This window comes from Lonchura striata, chromosome 15, assembly GCF_050655825.1.
Source record: "Lonchura striata isolate lonStrDom1 chromosome 15, ASM5065582v1, whole genome shotgun sequence".
Taxonomy (NCBI): domain Eukaryota; kingdom Metazoa; phylum Chordata; class Aves; order Passeriformes; family Estrildidae; genus Lonchura; species Lonchura striata.
The window spans coordinates 12,199,477-12,218,470 of NC_140717.1; the positions used below are offsets into that span (position 1 = coordinate 12,199,477).

The 18,994-nt window shown below is 52.8% G+C and overlaps 1 protein-coding gene across 3 annotated transcripts in view; it reads right to left on the reverse strand.

The window, feature by feature from the left end:
• Positions 1-537: 537 nt before the first annotated feature.
• The window catches only part of MYO18B (myosin XVIIIB), a 62,634-nt gene continuing 44,177 nt past the window's right edge, over positions 538-18,994 (reverse strand). For 2 of the 3 annotated variants that reach the window (XM_085593190.1, XM_021544591.4), the window contains exons 40-43: positions 13,308-13,438; positions 11,053-11,214; positions 4,605-5,869; positions 538-3,860 (exon numbers count right to left, since the gene is read on the reverse strand). In XM_085593190.1, coding sequence (XP_085449316.1) covers positions 4,606-5,869; positions 11,053-11,214; positions 13,308-13,438 — 1,557 coding nt within the window. In that variant the 3' untranslated portion in view covers positions 538-3,860; position 4,605. Of the gene's footprint in view, positions 3,900-4,604; positions 5,870-11,052; positions 11,215-13,307; positions 13,439-18,994 lie in introns of all 3 variants that reach the window. The other variant, XM_085593189.1, reaches the window with a different exon arrangement.

An 18,994-nucleotide genomic window follows, 5' to 3' on the forward strand; every position in this document is an offset into this window, starting at 1 on the left:
TATAAATGCTGGAGTCAGAAAATAAACCCTCTCTTTTTTCACCTTGCAATAGCAGTGGTTCTCGTTGTGCTTTCAGGTGTCCTACAGCGACATTTCCCCATTCCAAACCCATCTGGAAGTCCCAGTGCTGGGGGTGGGCTTGGCCACTGCTGGAGCACGAGCCCAGCCACAGCAGCAAGCAGTGAGCAGGGCAGGGGAGGCTGCACACCTGCTGAGCCAGCCAAGGAAGAATAATTTCAATTCTGTCTCCCTTTTGGAAGGGACACATTTAATGGCAGAGAGGCTCCGTGCATGGCAGCAATCGGGAATGAACTCACTGCGTCCAAGTGCCGTGAAATTGAATCTTGTCAGCGTGGGCAGGAGCTGAACACGGTGCAGGAGAGCTGGGGGTCCCACGTCCCCATCCTTCTGCCAGAGCCACCAACCCATCAGGACATCCCTGGCTGCTCTAGCAGCTGAGGATGTGCAGCTCTTGCTGCTTCCCATCCCCCTGAGCAGAGTTAGGAGTCAAAGCCAAGCGTTCACAGATACAGGTGCTGGGAAAAACAGTTTATTTGTTGGAAAAGAGGCTCACAGACCCAGCTAATCGTTTGAAAGTGCAGTAAATGGAGTCCCCTGATTGCTCTGAGAGCTTTGGAGAAGGCCACAGAGCACTTCAGGCACGTGGTGGGATTCTCAGGGTGGTCTGGTGCAGGACCAGGAGTTGGATCCATGATCCCTGTGGGTCCCTTCCAACTCAGGAATTCTGTGATCTCCTTGATGCCCAGCTCCTGCAAAGTGCTGTGGTTCAGGGGGGTGATGGGGAGACCAGGGAGGTCTCCAGCCCTGGTACCCACCTCAGCAGGGACTGGGAATCACAGCTGAGCCTGCCCAGCTCACCTGCACTGCTGCTGGATTCTCCATGAGGGACAGATGTGATGGGCCAGAGGAAGATCTGCCAGCAGGAAAGCTCCAGGGGTGCTGCAGGATGGCCCTGGACACAGTCCTGGGCGATGGGCATGGTGCAAAGAAGGAGCTCTCACAGAGATCACTCCTCTGAGGAAGGCTTTCCACAGGCACAGCCAGTGGGAGAAAAGAGCACCCTTTAATTATGCTAATTAGAGCCTTGGCAGTCTCGTTGCTTGGTGCTTTTGCAGACATTTCCCTGTGCCAGGGTCTGCCCCTCCTGGAGAGGGAGGGATGTGGGCACAGGGGTGCAGGGCTCCAGGGGTGTTACCCTCCCATTCCTGCCGACCCCAGCTCCCAGCTGCACTCGGGTGAAGCATCCCAGCCGACTGGCAGCCCTCTCCCTTCTCCAGAGCTGACATGGAGCCTCCACACTTCCCTCCCCACAGCCTCCATCCCTGCCAGCAGCACAGGGCAAAGCTCCTGTGCTGAAAGCAGGCGAATGTGCTAAAGCACAGGAGCAATGGGAATAACTCCTGTCCTCCCACTCCAGGCTATAAATGGCCGTGGTCCTGCTCCTGGCTGGCTCAGCCATCAGTTTTGTGTCTCCTGAGCACCCCGGGGGGAGCAGGAACCAGAGCTTTCCCTCCTGTGCTGTGCACACGTTGTATTTTCCACCGGCCAGAGCTGATGGATGGCTCGGTCTCACCATCCATGAGCTTTGCTCTCTGGCTGCTCCAAGGGCAAACAATTCTCTGGACTCAGCCTGAAACGCTCCAGGCCAAGCATCGTTTTGTCCTGGTTTGTCATTAAAGGATGTGCACAGCCATTCCAAGTGACAGAGCAATTTCCTTTGTGTCCTGCAAAGCAAAAGGAAAAGAAAGAAGTCAGCGTATTACACACAAATCTGCTTTTCTCCCACAAGTTGAAATAGGAACGGCTTAATTTCCAGCCAGCCCAACACTGTAGTAATTCCAAATCAAAGGCTTTGTGTCAAAAGAATAATTTTGCTACAGCCACAAATAATGGGCAATTTATGTCACGTTTGGAGATGAGATTAAAAACGAGTTGTGAAGTGACACCTCAGCCTTCAGAAGGCAAAGGTGGGGCAGCACTGAATTCCTGCTCCTGAATGTCCTTTCTTCAGGTGCCACTGCTGTCCCTCCCCTCAATGCCACCAGCTGGCTTGGGGCAGACCAGGGTCCCGATGCTGGAGCCCCTCTGCTCTGGAGCCAGGCTGGGGGAGCTGGGGGGGCTCACCTGGAGAGGAGAAGCTCCAGGGAGAGCTCAGAGCCCTTCCAGTGCCTAAAGGAGCTCCAGGAGAGCTGGAGAGGGACTGGGGACAAGGCATGGAGGGACAGGACCCAGGGAATGGCTTCCCACTGCCAGAGGGCAGGGCTGGATGGGATATGGGGAGCAAATCCTTCCCTGTGAGGGTGGTGGTGCCCTGGCACAGGTGCCCAGAGAAGCTGTGGCTGCCCCTGGATCCCTGGAAGTGCCCAAGGCCAGGTTGGACAGGGCTTGCAGCACCCTGGACTAGTGGAGGCTATCCCTGCCCATGTCATGGGGAGGAACTGGATGATTTTTAAGGCCCCTTCCCACCCAAACCCTTCTGTGATTCCCTGGTTCTGTGAAATCCCTCTGGGGAGCAATACTCACTGCGAAGAGAAAAGCACTTGCTTTTTTTCCTCCCAGAAATAGCCGAATCATTAAAAAAGACCAATTTAAAACTAATTAGAGGCAATTTCTTCATCTGCTGCCTTCTTGCATGAGGCACTCATCCTGAAAGGGACACGTGGGAGCAGAGGGAATGTCACCCTGAGCAGAGCTGCCTCCTGCCAGGCTCTGGCCCCGCGGAGCTGCCGGGAATGTCTGGGAATTGCTGAGCAAAGCGCTGCTGGGAGCCCTCATTCCCCATCCATCGCTGACAAGGGAAAAGCTGCTTGCTGCAAGGCTTTGCTTTAAATGAGAAGCGAAGGTGAAGAATACAACAGGCAAAACAAAATGCTGAACAGTGCCCAATTGGCCTTTCAAGCTGCCATTGCCCTGTGGCTGTCCCGGGGGATCCCAGGAGAATGTGTAAATTGGTGGAAGTATCCTAGCCAAGGAAATGACTTGGAAATCCCTGATAGAGAAGAGAGATTTGTGCATGGACCTTTATCTTTTTGCCCCAAATCTCTGATCAAGGAATAAGTTTGGATCTCTTCTAGGCAAGAAGGGTAAGGCTGAGAAAAGAGGTTTTTGTGGAAGGAGGTGTTCAGTTCTGCACTGCACAACTTCCACAGACCTGCCCCCACCGTGGGGAAAGGAATAACAAGAAGGGACCTGTGTGTCAAAGAAGCAAATTTTTTATTGTGTAAAAACCAAGCAGACATTAAATAGAACTCCCCATTGCCCATGTGCCTTGCATGCCACTGGGATGTGCCCAGGTGTCCCCCACAGGCTGGAGCAATGGAAACACAGATGGATCCATCAAATACCTGTGGAATTATAAAAATTTCAGAGCTCTGCTGTTGCTGGGTGTCACACTGAGACCCAAGAGCATCCTGGAAGATCAGCTGAATTTTGAGCAGTGCAATGTGGGATGAGATACCTGGGCTGCAGCTCTGGGTGACAAAGGAGGGGTTTGGTGTCCCCCCAGTTCCCCTCAGAGCAGCTTTCCCAGTCCATGGCACATCCTCAGCACCTGTGGCAGCCGCTGGGTTTTAATTTAAGCACCAACTCCCAAGTCATCAACTGCAGGAGAACAGGAAAGTCCTTATCCCCGCGGCTGGCCCTGAGCAAAGCTGCGGCGCTGGGAAACGGGGCAGGAGCATGAGGAAACCAAGACCAAGACAAGTTTGTAGAACCATCCCGTGAGTTTTGTGGAGCCATTTGCAGTCTCTGCTCAGGTGAGGGGGTTCTGCCAGGAGCAGGGGAGCTGTGTGCCCGACTGGCTCCTCGTCACAAGCTGCTGCGCTCGATGGAAACGAATCCTGCAGAAAGTGGGACGTTGCATTATGCAAATTTGCTTCCTGGAAAGAAATGTTTTATTAACACACACTCCCTTCGTGTGTTGGCTTAGTCAATTTGGTCACAGCTTGACATCCAATAAGTTACTCTAAAGGCAATGGTTTTACAAAATGTTTTTTTAATCTATTTTAAACACTTAATTACAGTTGTGGCGCATTCATTAGGGACTCCACTTTCAAACCTGGATTGCAGCAATAAATCTTAATTCTCCAAGTGTCAGTTGCAATCCAAGACATGGCATCCAAGTGGGTGTCAGAGGCTGTTGAGGACTGGGGGAAGGATGTCTGGGCCAGGTGGGAGCCCCATCCTCCAGAGAGGGAACCCCCAGCATCCAGCCTGAGCTGGTTTCTAATCACCACAAGAAACTTGTGCCCCTGAGGAGGGAGCACTTGGAGGGATGAGTCTGCCAGGTGCTGGGGTGGGATCTGAGGAATGCTGGTTTTGGGAAGCCCCAGTGAATTTCGAGCGAGTGCTGTGGAGGGCTCTGGGGCTGTCCCTGGCACCAGCAGCGTCCCCACTGCAGCTCTGAAGGTACATAGGGGGACCAGACCCAGTGCCACACACCCCAAGGGACACCCTGGGATGCTCTGACACACCAGGAGGAGCATGGTGACTCCTGCTCTCCTGAGATATCCTCTCCCCAACATCAGCACCCCAAACGTGCCCCCACACTCTGAGCCCGTACCATCGGTGGCTAGCACAGTTACCTTAGTCTTTGCCCAGATACTTCTTCATGATGCTGCTGACATCGTCCTCCTTGCCCTCGGCCTCGGCTCGGCGGCTCAGCCCGCTGCCCTGGGCGCCGGCTCTGCCGCTGGAGCCCTCCCCGGCCCCTCTCGGCGGCTGCGGCCGGCGCTTGATGCTGTCGGCGCTGCGGGAGGACCGCCGGGATCCGGAGGATGAGGAGGAGTCGGAGAGGTCCCCGGGCTCTTCCCGGCTGCACTTGGCCGTGCCCTTGGGCTCCGGGCTGCCCGCTACGGCCTCGTCCTCGAAGCGCACGGTGAGGGGCCGGTGGCCGTCCCTCCTGTCCCTGCGGGCCCTGGCCAGGCTGCTGGCGGAGCGCGACTTGCGGATGGCCGGCACGAAGTCATCGAAGTCAACCTTGGTTCTCCTCTCGTAGTTGAGGGTGGGTATCCGCCAGCTGAAGGGGTCGCTCCCCTTCCCCTCTCCCAGCCCATCGCCGCACAGGGAGCTCAGAAATGCCCCCGGCTCCTTGCCCAGCTCCACATCCTCCAGCGAGGGCTCCAGGCAGCTCCTCCAGGAGCTCAGCCGCGGCAGCTCCATCCCGGCAGCCGGGGAGCTGGGCCGGCGGCCGGAGCCGTCGAGGGCCGGCAGGAGGGAGTCGTAGGAGCCGAATCTCGATGCCTTTTTCAGCGCTGGGGAGCGCGGCGGCTCGGCCGGCTCCGAGGCCATACTCCGCAGGCTGGAGGAGCGGGTGAGGCTGGCACCTTCCCCTTCCCCTTCCCCTGCCTGATCCCCCTGCAGCCTCCCCGGGGGCTCCTCGGCCGCTGGGGCAGCCCTGGAGCGCCGCAGGGTCGCGGCGCCGGTGGTGCGGTAAATGGGCAGGGGAGAAGCATCCCCCGGCCCCGGCTCCGCTGCCCGCTGCCGCCGCAGCTCCTCCACGTACTCCGAGAGGGCGGCAGAGCTGGGCACCGGCCCCGAGGCCACCGATGCCACCGATGCCACCGAGAGCCTCCTCCGGCTGGGCACCGGCGGGGACGCCGCGCCGGGGAACCGCCCGTCCGCAGCCGGGGAGCCGCCCCGCCGCGGCACCGATGGGGATGTCTCTCCTGTCCTATCCACGGGCTTCTTTGGGCTCTCCACCTCCTCTTCTTCTGCCTGAGGTTTGCCATATTCCCGTCTTCTGGCTCCCAGCAGGGGACTCGCTGTCCTCCCCGGGTCCGCAGGCTCGGCGGGCCGGGCAGCGCTCCGGGAGGAGAGAGGCTGGCTCACCTTGGCGTCTCTGCTCAGCCTGGACAACAGAAACTGGGGTTAGTTTAGACTCTGGGATTCCCAGTGACCGGGATGTCATCCAGCAAGGACAAGGCTGAGCAGTGAAAAGCTGGCATTGCCATGGGAGTCTCGGGATAAACTCACTGCTGCATCCAGCAGCTGGGCGATGCCCAAGGATTTTATCTCAAATAAGCCCAGGTCAGCCAGCCCGGATAATTCCTGGTGTAGAGTGTGAAGTGTGACCAGCTTCAGCTCTGCCAAGCCAGCACTTACCTCCAAATATCCTTTTTCTTGACAGATTACAGCAATATGTAGGATTTATTTTATTTCTGTCAAAGCCAAAGATTATTCACTAAAATTTTATGAAGCCAGCTCGCAGCGCACCCCCGACACATCTCAATGTTATTGCTGGGCATGTTTCACCTAGGCTGCTGCTCAACCAGGAGCCCTGCAGCAAATGAATTTGGTATTCCTGCACAGCGAGGGGGGATGGCCAGACAGGGCCACGTCCCAAAGAGGGGCTGGAGCAGGAATCACATGGGATCAACCTCTGCTCAGCCCGAGGATCAACACCCAGGCCCCAGCCAGGCTGTCCCTGTCCCAGAGATGGGAGTCCCCAGCGGGCTTGGGGTCGCTGGTGTCACTAAGCCCCTGATGGGACACTTTATGATCCCCTCCAAGCACCTGCATTTGCTTGCTGGCAGTGTCCCCGCTCCCAGGGACCCCATCAGTGCTCAGCCGAGGGAAGCAAGGTCTGGCCTTACCGGGATGTGAATTTGGGAAAGGAAGGAGGAGGGAAAAAGAAGGAACAGGGCAGAGCAAAGCAGCAGGACCCAAACAACAAACGCATCTCTGCGAGGGAGCAGTGCTCCAGTTGCTCGTGGCCCTAATGAGGTTTCCTGCCCTGGGAATGCCGCTGTTGCCATGGGAATGGGGCGGGATAATCCCGGGACGCTCGGACCAGGCTCTGCTGACCCGTGAAATAATTTACAAGCCGAGATGGGCCGAAGACAAACTCCAGAGCTGGGAAATGTGTGATTGCAAAAGGGAAGGGGCAATGGGGCAGCTCCAGCTGCCTGGAGCCCGCTGGCACAGCCCAGGGCACGGAGGTGCCCCCTGAACTGGTACCCACCACCTCTCCCTGCTCATTTAACCAGCCTAAATCATTTGATTATCCAACACAAAAGGAATTAACCAGAGATTTCATCTCCCAGAATCACTGCACCCTTCAGGGCCGTCCCGTGCTGACGCTGCCAAAGCACCACAGCTGATTAATAGTTTGAGACACTTCAATAGTGCTGGATTTTAGGATCCTAAATTGTGTCTTACTTAAATGGCCGGTGTAATCCTTTGGTGAGGTTTTGTACAGAAATTGCTCCATTCATTCTGCACGTTTCCAAATAATATTGTAACCTGTGCGCTGCATGAATGGCTTCCATAAATTAAACACCGGCATCAAGGTTTTTATTTGGGTTTTAAGGCTGAGATAAAAGTGAGTGGAGATGTGAGAACCACTAATGGGCTGTGAACAAGGGCTGAACACGCTGTATTTACTGTCCTGTTCAACATAACGGACAGGTACTGCTTTTCTGAAAATCTTCAGAGTCTGAAATGGAGTGAAAGCTGCAAATTGGGATTGTTCCAGCTTCCATGGCTGGCAAGAGCCACAGAGCCCTGGAGTCCAAGCAGGAACCTCACACTCTCCATGCCCTGGTTTCCAGCCAAAGGCCAAGACTGCCCCATCCATCCTTGTCTCTCCCAATATTTCCTATTTTCTGTGCCCATTAAACTGCCAGAGGCAGGGTTGGATGGGATATTGGGAAGAAATTCTTCCCTGGGAAGGTGGTGAGGTCTTGGCAGAGGCTGCCCAGAGGAACTGTGGCTACCCCACCCCTGGAATTGCCCCAAGACCAGGTTGGACTCAGAGCTCAGAACAACCTGGGATAGTGGAAGGGGTCCTTGCCCATGGCAGGGGTGAGACTGGATGATTTTGAAGGCTCCTCCCATCCCAACCATTCCATAATTTGTTTCTTTAACTGTTCCCTTATGCCTACCAAAATTCCCTCCAAATTCATGGCTCCTCATCCTCATCCTCACGCTCATCCTCATCCTCCTCACAAGGCAGGACACAAGAGTGAGAGATTCACGCCCCATCCTTTGGCATCTTCTGCCCACCCATAAATCCCTGTGTGATTCCCAGAACGAATTCCCAGGGCTCAGAATCACCCCAGGAAGTCACAGGCAGCCCCAAAGGAAGGCGACACCACAGGAGGCAGGAGCATGAGCCCCTCCAGCCCTGAGCAGAGCCCTGCTCCTGCTTCCTCCTCAGGGAAGATGATTTTCCCAGCAAAAGATGCCCGGGAGGCACCTGGAAGCCAACAGAGCTCTGCAATCTGCCATTCACACCAAATCAAATGACATACAACAATAATTAGTGAAGATTACATAGCAATTAGCATGATTACAATTATACCAGTTGAAATCATTTATACAATAAAATCTACACATGCTTTGCAACACATGACCAGGGCCAAAAGTGTGGCTGGGATGCTGTTCCTGGGAGCTCATAAATAAAGCCAAGACAGCTCCATTTCAGGGAGGGAAGAGAAACTGGCCTCATTTCTGTCAGAAGAGGATTTTCTTGTCACACCGTCATCTACACAAGAGCTCCCAGTTTCCCATGTAATGATTTGCTTCTGACACAATCGTGGTTAAAAATAAATGTGTCGGATCCCCAGCAGCCTCGGGACCAGGGCTCCTGGTTTTGTGAACTAAAGTAGGAGGGGAATTGCTGTCAGGGTGATCCTGGGGAGATGCCAAGGCTGTGTGTGCCCCAATCCTGTGGGATGCAGGATGGAGAGGCAGATCCTGGGTTGTGCATCCACTCCCTGACTGCACCTCTGGACAACCTCCCATCACAGCACAACCCTGACCTGCCTGGAAAGGGGCACAGTAAATACATAAACTTTTAAATTGGCTTCTTCATAAAAAAAAAAAAAATCATATTTATTCCAACCCTGTGCTGTGTCATATTTATGGAGGCTTAGCTCTGCTGGCCAGCCTTTTGTACAGGCATTTAAATAGCAAAGAATTAAAGGAAACGTTAATCAAAGCTCTCCCTCCTGTAAGCACGGGGTGATAAGAGCTCCTCGCTCTCCTCTGGCTCTTGGCAGCTGTTTGTTCAGCAAACACCCCAGATGTGGCACTGAGCAGCCAACACGAGCAGGACTCGTTTTTCATTACTGGGAGCTTGTGTAAGACAAAGGAATCTTAATAAGGAAGAGCTCGTTTCCCTGATCTCATTTTTATTACCTCCAGTCTCGTCTGCTGTTTGTTTGCATTTCATCCCCTCCTCGCTCCATTTCCATCTTGGATGAGCTGCAGCCAAACCCAGCTCCCACACCAGCACCTGCAATTTGCCCCTTCCCATCCCCAGGACAGAGGGTGCTGGTCACACAGTGGCCAGGGCTCAGGATAATTTGCTTTTTACAAGGGCCACGGGCAGCCCAGCAAACCCCAAAATTCCAGAATCACTGAGGTTGGAAAGGAATCCTGAACCATTGAGTCCAACCTGTGACCAATCCCCACCTTGTCACCTAGCCCAGAGCACTGAGTGCCACCTTCCTTAGGGATGGGCACTCCAAACCTCCCTGGGCAGCCCCTTCCAAGGCCTGACCACCCTTTCCATGAGGAAATTCCTCCCAATGTCGAATCTGAAAGCCTGCATATCTTCTACTATAAACCCATGGTGTTTCGGCTCAGAAATAAAATATTAGCCACAATGCCTGTTCTTCTGTCATTCATTGATGATCAGAGTTGGGGCATTTGGACCAAAGGCTCCTCAGCAGCACTTAGGAAGAGTTTTATTTATTGTGCAGCTCCCAGTGAGCTCAGCCCGCTGCTCTCAGGGCTCCTACTCATCTCTGGTCTATAGAAGGTGTCCCTGTCCATGGCAGGGAGTTGGAATGAGAGGATGTTTAAGGTCCCTTCTAACCCAAACCATTCCAAAATTCTGTAATCTCCCCACAGGTCTCTGCCCTGTGCCTCCCCAAAGTGCTGCAGCTCCCCCAGGGTGTTTCCTGCAGGGGAAGTGCTCTTCAGAACATCAGTTCTGACAACAGTGATTCTCCTGCACAAGGTAGGTGGGGGCCGTGGGGATGGAGCTCTCCAGAACCAGAGCAGGGAGATTAACACTAATGTCTGCAGTGAAGCTGTGCTCCACAGCTCTGACAAGTCCTGTCACCTTGGAGCATCTCCCCGCACACCTGCAGGGAGCAGGAGGGAGCTGCAGTGAGCTGTGCCCAGCCTCAGCCTGGCACCTGCCCTGGTTATGGGGAGAAAAACTCTAAAATAAGTGATGCATGTCCTGAGACACCATCCCTGGGGAAGCAGCGGGGTGGGAAGGATCCCAAATCACAGGGGCTGCAAGCAGGGGCACTGCCAGCCCTGCCCACCCTGAGTTTGGATGGTTGGCACCTTTTCCACCTTTCCTCCAGGGTGAGGATGCTCTCTGGAGCCCACCCTGCTCCCTGCCCCAGGACTCCATCCCCGCTCCATCTCTGCCCTCACAAACCTCCAAGGGGACCTGACACCCTCCTCCATCCTCATCACCTCCCTCCACAGACCCTGATTTACAGAGCTTTCCCAAACTCAAGCCACGTGATTGTTTCACACGTGAAACACAAATTTCTCTTTGACACAGAAATGGGGTTTTTCTCTGGACTGGGTGGTCCCTCTGATGGGCACTAATTCAGGACAGGCACCTGAGCACCCACAGAGCAAAGCAGGGACATTTGGGCTGCGCAGGTGCTTGGACCCCTCTTCAACTCTCTCCCAGCCCATCAGCATCACCATCAAAAATTAACATATTTGATATTAGAACAGCAAAAACACATCCCTCTCCCCCAGCAGCGAGCATATGGCATACAAATCCTCAAATAGGCTGCATCGCCTCTTTAAATTATCTCCAGAGAATACATCAAGGGATATTTTCCTGCTTGAAGCATGTTTTTGATGTAGCGACTTTCATCTGGTGTTTCACTGATCCTGGCGTGGCAGTGACTGCCTCCCTTGATTTGATGTTTTGACCCTAAACACCACGGGTCCCTCTGAGCTCCGTTCTGCACGTCCCAAGAGATCCCAGAGGAAGCCCCCCCATCTCAGCACCCCCCAAGATGCCCGGGATGGGTGGGGGTCCCTCACCTGAGGCTCTGGGCGCCGCGGCTGCCGACGGACGCTGCTGAAACGCTGCCGGCCATGCTGGCACCCGCCAGGGACGTCCAGCCCGAGGAGGAGCTCGGCCAGGACTTGAGGCTCTCCGTGGGCTCCAGGCTGAGCACGGAGCCAGCAGTGGAGCAGGCATCCCTGGGGGGACAGGAGAGACCTGTCAGCTCTGCAGGCACAGGCAGGAGGGCTTGTGGCTCACTCTGATGGCGAGTGGGTGGTCTTCACACCTCCACCACAGCAGCTCCAGCTGGTGGGCTCTGCTCGGGCTGGTCTGTGGCACCAGCACAGGGAAAAGGAAAAGGAACTTTTCCAGGCAGCCTGGTCCTTGCACCATTGTTGCTGCCATTCATTATTTCCTCGAGCTTTTTTGCAAGTGCCCTGTAGACCATGGGCAGGAAAACCCTGCACTGCCTGGGGCTGGAGCTGCAGTGACAGAGCTGGTGTGACCCCAGGCACCCCACAGAGCCCCACACACCCTGGGACTTCCCCAGGGCTGGAACTGCGCTCACCCTGGGTACCCCACTGGGCCCTGTGCACCCCTGGGCTCCCCCAGAGCCGGAGCTACCCCAGCCCACCCACCAGGAGCCCCCAGACCAGGTGTGGTGGATGAAATACTTAATGATCTCAGTTTTCCTTCAAAGCCACAAGTCATCTTGAGAGCCCAGAGGAGTGGAAGTATCCCTTGGGATAAGAGCCAGAGCTCCCAGGGAACAGGAGTGGGTCGATGGGCATGGGGCACACAGCACCAGCACATCTGGATGCCAGTGGGAGCCCTGCCCGTGCAGCTGCAGCAGACACAGGCTCATGACCCCTCGGTGCAGCAGCTGGTGCCCATGAGCCGTGGCAGAAGCAGGCACAGGCTCTGTCCTTTGGCAGCATCATCCTGGCATCACTTGTGAGTATTCTCAGTTCAGTCAGAGAGAAAAAGGAAGGTTTCTAACCAGGCAGAAGCCTGGGAAACTGTTGGAAAAGAATGTAAATAATTCTTTCTCTCTCTTGTTGTTCACATTGTTTATAGATAAGTTCTTCCACTGTCATTCACTGCACAGCAATGGTGTGAGTTGTTTTCACTCTAGGTCCAATAGAATTGGTTTAGACGAAGATCTCTATAAAAAGAGCAGTGTATTTTAAATAAATCAGAGCTCTGCTCTCTCTCCTTCTGATCTGGAGTAATTTCATACCATCCTGCCCCAACAGCGTCAATCACTCCCGTGTCTCTCCTGGAGCACAGCAACTCCTGCACGCTGCAAGGACCAGGGGAGAGGGGCAGCAATGGCCCTGGGGACCCCAAAGCCACCTCCAGGTGCCAAACTTCCCAGCCCAACTGCAGCAGAGCCGGTGTGGCCGGGGCAGGGGTTGGGCTGAGCCGGGAACATTCCCAAAACAGCCACAGGGAGCGGGGCTGGAGAGCCCTCCCTGCTCCCAGCTCGGGTCAGGGAGCTCCAAACGGGAGCCCGGGGCAAAAGGAGGGAGCAGAACGGGGAGTGATGCTCGGGGCTGCCGTTCCTGCCAGGAAGCATTTCTCACCTCCACCGATGCATCTCTCACCTCCACCGATGCATCTCTCACCTCCACTGATGCATCGGCTGCATTGGAAATCACCCTTTTTTTGGGAAGCAGTGAGTGTCTAAGCTCGCGGTTTCTCTCTCACCCTTCCCTGGTTTAATCAGCACACAGAGCAAGAGCAAGTGGTGACAAGTACACCTCGGCTTTTTCTTTTTTTTTTTTTTCCTTTTAAACTCATTTCTCTGTTTTGCCTCCATTTGTCATGATGCCCCTTTAGCTGTGTGGCAGAGGGGAAAATTGAAGGACTTGAGAAATAACACCTGAAAAATGCACTGGAACTCTTTCTTCATATTTTTCCTCCTAAAACCCTCTACTCAATCACCCAGTTTCACTGCCTCCTCCATCTCCTGGCCATGATCAAAGCAGGATTTTCACTCAATGAAACCCAGCACTGGGGCACCAACAAACTGCTGCCAGGGGCTGCTGTACGAATGGGGCTATTCCCATCCTTTTTGCTCACTTCAAGCTGGGCCACCCAGAATGATTTCATGAGTGGCACTTTCCATGAAACCTTCAAAAACGCCAAGTTCGTTGCTCACGCGGGCAGCGCAAACACGTGAGGATGAGGACATGAAAGGACCCTGGCACTGCCCAGTGCTGCCCCTTCCCCAGCCAGAGTAGCTGAGCCCCCCAACTCCCCCCAGCTCCCCCCAGCCCCTCCTCACCTGTCCTCGCTGTCGTCGCTGTCGCGCAGCCCCTCCAGGGCCACCTGCAGGTCTGCGATGCGGCGGATGGAGGTGCCCAGGTCAGCCTGCAGCACCTGCCTCACCTCTGCCAGCTCTGCCAACTGCTGCTCCTGCACAGGGGACACCAGGTGAGGCTCTGCACCTCCGCTGAGACTGCTAAACCATCCCACCCCCACCCCAGTGCTCCCAGCAACCGTCGGGGCTGGTTAGCTGCACCGTGCCCTTGGGGTCTGTGGATATAAAGTGCATCTTCCAGCACCTTTCAGTGCTTAAAGAGGCTCCAAGAGAGCTGGAGAGGAATTTTGGATAAGGGCATGGAGTGACAGGACACAGGGAATGACTGCCCACTGCCAGAGGACAGGGACAGATGGGATATTGGGAAGAAATCCTTCTTTGTGAGGGTGCTGAGGCCCTGGCATAGGGTGCCCAGAGAAGCTGTGGCTACTCCATCCCTGGAAGTATCCCAGACCAGGTTGGATGGGTTTTGGAGCAACCTGAGCTAGTGGAAGGTGTCCCTGCCCATGACAGTGTGGGACAGGATGAGCTTTGAGGTCCCTGCAGCCCAAACCATTCCAGGATTCACAATCTGACACGACCCACACGGCTCCACGCACCAACATCGCCCACCTTGCACACCAAGCCTGGCCCTGCACCCATGCTCATCACATTCCAAATCCCTCCAGCTGGGAAGGAACCCTTCCTGCTGCTCCCAACCATCACAGGGCAGAGAGGAGGGAGCAGCAGGCCCACAGAGATTGAAGCTGCCAGCTGTGAAATCGCCGTGGCAGCGGCGACAAGGTGAGGGATGCCTTGCGACAGGCCAGGGCACAGGAGCTGGCACACTGTCACAGTAAATAATGGAAGGGCTGGAATCACCAGGCACACAGGCCCTGGGGGGAGAGCATCTCAGTTCATCAAAACACAAAAAAACCAGCCCTGTTTGGGTCACTTGGCGTCACAGCAGCTCCCAGGAACATGCTGGCACTGGGGAAAAGCGCCGTGCTGATGAGAAGTTTTCTGAAATTTGGTGTTTCCAAGCCCTCCACTTCCATCCTGGCTCAGGCAGAAGGTGAAAGGAGCTGTTTCATCAAGGGAAGTGTTTCATCAAGAACCTGCCGGGCTCAGAACAGGGCACACCAACCCTGAGAGGAGAAAAGAGCCCCCAGCTCCGGGTGCCCACGTGCCTGGGGTCAGTATTTGGGATTGCAGGAGCAGGGAGTGGAGCTGCTGCCTGATAAAGAGCTGAGCCCTTCCACAGGCTGGTAATGACCCAGCTCCTCATCTGCAGGCTATGGCACAAATTCAATATAGTTCAGTGGCTGCATTGCATTCCACTCCTCTGTTCTGCCCTTGTTAACAGGGATGGGCAGGGAGGCACGGAGCAGTATCCCCCTACCAGCACCCCAAACCCACTTCCTCTGGCCATGGACAGAGAAATCCCCTGGCATGGCTGTGGGAGCAGCAAAAAGAATGTCCTGGGGGCTGGAGGGGTCCCCCTGGCTGGTGGGGTCCCCCCTGACCTCGCTACCTTCTGCATGACCCTGGGAATGCTGAGAGGAAAGGGACCTGGGGCTCCACCTGCCACCCCCAGGACATCCCTGGCACCCACATTTTGTGCCACCCACGCTGGTGGCCTTGGCAGAGGAACCTGCAGGGCACTGGGGTGACCCTCAGGTCACCAGAGGGGTGGTTTGAATGTGAGGCAGAAAATCGAGCTGACACTGCTGAGCCCCACGTCCCAGCTGTCCCAAATCTCATCCACAGAGACGCCTCATGTTTTTCTCTATACCCTACAATTTCCTCAAGGAAAGGAATAATTTTGCCAAAATGATTCCATTTCAGAGGGAAAAATACTGTCTGCATAACACAAATTGACAAGGCCCATCCCAGCACCAGGCCCCTGGCACCCAGGGAGCTGCTGGGCACCTTTGACACAAGTTGTTTCTATCTAAATGTAAATCCAAGAAGCTTTTCTCTTTTCACACAGTTCCTGGGCTGAGAACTGACACCCTCACACTGGGAAGAGCTGGCTTTTTGTTTCCTCTGAGCAGAAAAAAGGAGAGAAATAAAGGGGAAAACTCATATTATTGGGCAATCTGCACCATGGACCTGAGGGGGTAAAAGGAATATCCTCTGTCCTTAAACCCCTTTTGGCACCAGCATCTCTGGCTGCTTCCACCAAACCAGTCAGACACACACAGCAGGACCAGCCTGACCAGCTCAGAGCCCCTGGCTGATGTATATTTTATCACCAATAAATAAAATATACATTCTGCCTGGTTCTGAATACATTTCCAAACCATTCTCCCATTCACACCAGGGAAGATATGTCCCCAGAGCAAAGGACTGGCTGTGCTGGTGGGTCAGAAATCATGATTTTAGAAGGCTGAGGTTGATTCCTGCTGACAGGGAGCCTGGATTAAAGGTTTCCCCAAGACAAGGGGGCAGGAGCTCACTCAGTGATGCCTGGCACTCATCAAACCCACAGGGAGCCACTCTCAGCTGGACTCCTGAAAAGACTCTGCACATCCCTCATGGAAAGGGATTTCTAAACCATCTTCTCCTTTACTCCTGAAAAGACTCTGCACATCCCCCATGGAAAGGGATTTCTAAACCATCTTCTCCTTTAGAGGCTTTTTTTTCCCCCCAACTAATTTTGTCTCAGAATTATTTGAAGGGAAGTTAAAAGGAGATAAACGACCCGAGCCGTGAGACTCCAAAGGATTCCCAGGCCAGCACCACGTCCTTGTCACCACCTCGCATTTTTGTTTGTGGTTCTGCTGTGACAACACCACCTTTCCATCCACCTCGAGTCAGGTGTAATCTAATTAGCCCAACTTGGATCGCTTTTCTTCTCATAACTGAGCGCGCACCTGCGGAATTCATCCATCATTATTATTTTTAATTAAGCCGTTAACTCGCGGGGCTCTCGGAAAGTTTGAAGTGACAAAATTTGCGGAGTTGAAGGCTGGAGTGAGATGGGGCGAGCACCGTGTAATTGGTGTGTGAGGAGCTGATGGATTCTTGAGGAATTTGCTCTTTTCATGGCAAAGGGAATTACAGCAGCCCTAATTAGCGCATTCGCAGCCGAGCTTTCACTCGTGGCTCCTCCATCACCCGCCCTCACCTCTAAGGACCTTTGATGATAATTGTCCTTACACTGCCTCAAAGACTTGGCTTCTCAAGTTCATTGGAAGCGTCAAAAAAAAAAAAAAAACAAAAAAACAAAAACAACAAAAAACCAAACAAACAAAAAAAACCACAAAAAAACTACAAAAACACACACAAAAAATAAACAAACAAAAAAACCCAAAACAAAACGCCCCCACAAAAAGAAAAAAACCACCACAAAAATCCCAAAATTTCCACCAAAGAAACATTAAAAAAATGAAAAACCCTCCAAAAAACACACCAAAAAATACCAAAAAGACCAAACAGAACAAAAATCAGAGAAAAACAAAAAAGCCCACCAAAAAAACTAAAAACCCAGAAAACTCAAAAACAAACCCAAAAAACACAAAAAAACTACAAAAAAATTAAAAACTCAAAATTAAAAAAAAAAACCACAAAAAACCCATCAAAAAACCAACCCAAACAAAAACAAAACAAAAATGTCCCCCAAAAAAACCACTAAAAACTCAGAAAACTAAAAATACCACCAAAACCACAAAAAATGCATAAAAAAAAACCCAATAAAAAAACAACACCCACAAAAAAACCCCAAAACCTACAAAAGCACACCAAAAATAAAACCAAAAAATCCACAAAAAAAAAAACCTTTGAAGTTTGCAAACAAGCAAAAACCCTTAATCCTGGAGTTCCAGCTCTGTTGTGTTACACAACGTGGCCATAGTGGGGCCAGGGCAGAAAGATCTGCCAGCAAAAGAAGCAGAAAAATAAAACTATTTATACTGAGGGTCTCACAAAAAAAAAACAAACACACAAACAAACAAAAAATCCAAAACAACAAAAAAAACCCACAAAAAACCCCAAAAAACCCAAAAAAATACCCCCCAAAAAACCCCAAAACACCAAAAAAAAAAAAACCCAACCAACTTGTGAAAAGTATCTTCACACCTGTACTTCAGTTTTCTGTAAAATCAGTTAATTATTGTGCTGATGAGTTTCACAGCTTCATTAAAGGAGGCTGATATTAGGATAGCACCCAGCAGCCCCCCTGGTGTGCTCAGTGGAGCTGTGCTGGGTACAGAAAATCCCTGGATTGTGCCTCCACCAGCCAGGGCTGTGGTGAGCACATTTCTCTCGCTCTTCAGATTTTTTATAGAGGTGCACAGAGAGAAATGAAAGAAAAAAACATTTTTTTGTTTTTTGTTTTTCCTATGTAGAATATGTTTAGAGAATTGTTTACCTAGAGTGAGTGCTTGACTAGATTCTAGTAAGAATTATTTAAGCCTGATGGCCAATCCAACCTACCTGGATTGGATTGGAGAGTCCCTCTGGACTTTTGAGAGAGGGTCACAAGTTATGTTGGAGTTACAGAGTCAAAGCAAGTAGTATGTAGTACTAGTATCCTCCTTTTATATAATATATTAATGCATTTTAACATAGTTATAATAATTAAAAAATAATTCAGCCTTCTGAATTGAGTTAGACATCGTCATTTCTTCCCCTTAAGTTCACCTACATTTACAATACAGGGTTTCATCCCAGCTGGGTCAGCCTCTGCTTTTCCCCAGGAATTGCATCCAGAAGGCACCTGGCTCTCCAGGAGAAGAGACCCGAGAGGCTCCTGCCCATGGCTGGAGCCCATTCCAGAGTTTTCACCCCAGAGCCCTCATCCAAATCCTTGAATTCTGCCAAGAAATCCAAGCTGTGCAGGCAGGTCAGTCAGCAGCCAGCACCATCCTTCCCCAGGAGCAGCCTCAGCAGGGAAATCCCAGCCTCTGCCTTGTCACACACACCGTGACAGCCACTCCTTGTCCCACGTCCCTGCTCCACGCCTGTCGGAGCCCAGCACATCCCTCTGGCTGCCCTGGCTGCCTCCAGACCCTGGCAGGGAGCTCAGAGAAGTCAAAAACAGCCGTGGCTTCAATTTTAGCCCGTGGAGAAAGCTGCCAACTCTGGATGAGGAATTACAAACCACAAGGGTTTGAGTCGTGTGGTATTGGAATTAACACAGGGTGGAAAAATAGAAATTTGGGGGTTTTAGAATATAATTCAGGGGGTCAAGATGGAGGGATTTGGGCGTGTCCTACCCTTCTTCTCCTTCATCTTGTCCTCCATGTCTTGGTGTGATGGTGGCACTTTATTATTGGTTTAAGGTAGAGATTCACTGTCTAACATAGATGATGGGAATTGGTAATAAATTGTAAACACAGACATAGTTTTGAGTATATAAGGTGGGAGCCAGGCTCGAGGGCAGGTGTCCATGGCTTCCTTTCTAGGCAGAACTTGGCAGGTCAGAGAAAGAATGTTTAGATAAGAAGAAATAAATAACCTTGAAAGCACAATTGGACTCATTCCAGGCTCCTTCTTTGGCTGCGTCGGGCTAGGGAAGCGAAGACCCTTTGTGATCTCGGGGTCACCCTGACCATCAGAACCCTGAGACATTGACACACGCCTGCTGCCAGCCCTTCTCCACCCTTCCCAGACCCTTCTCCACCCTTCCCAGCCCCTGTTCCACCCTTCCCAGCCTCTGTTCCCTC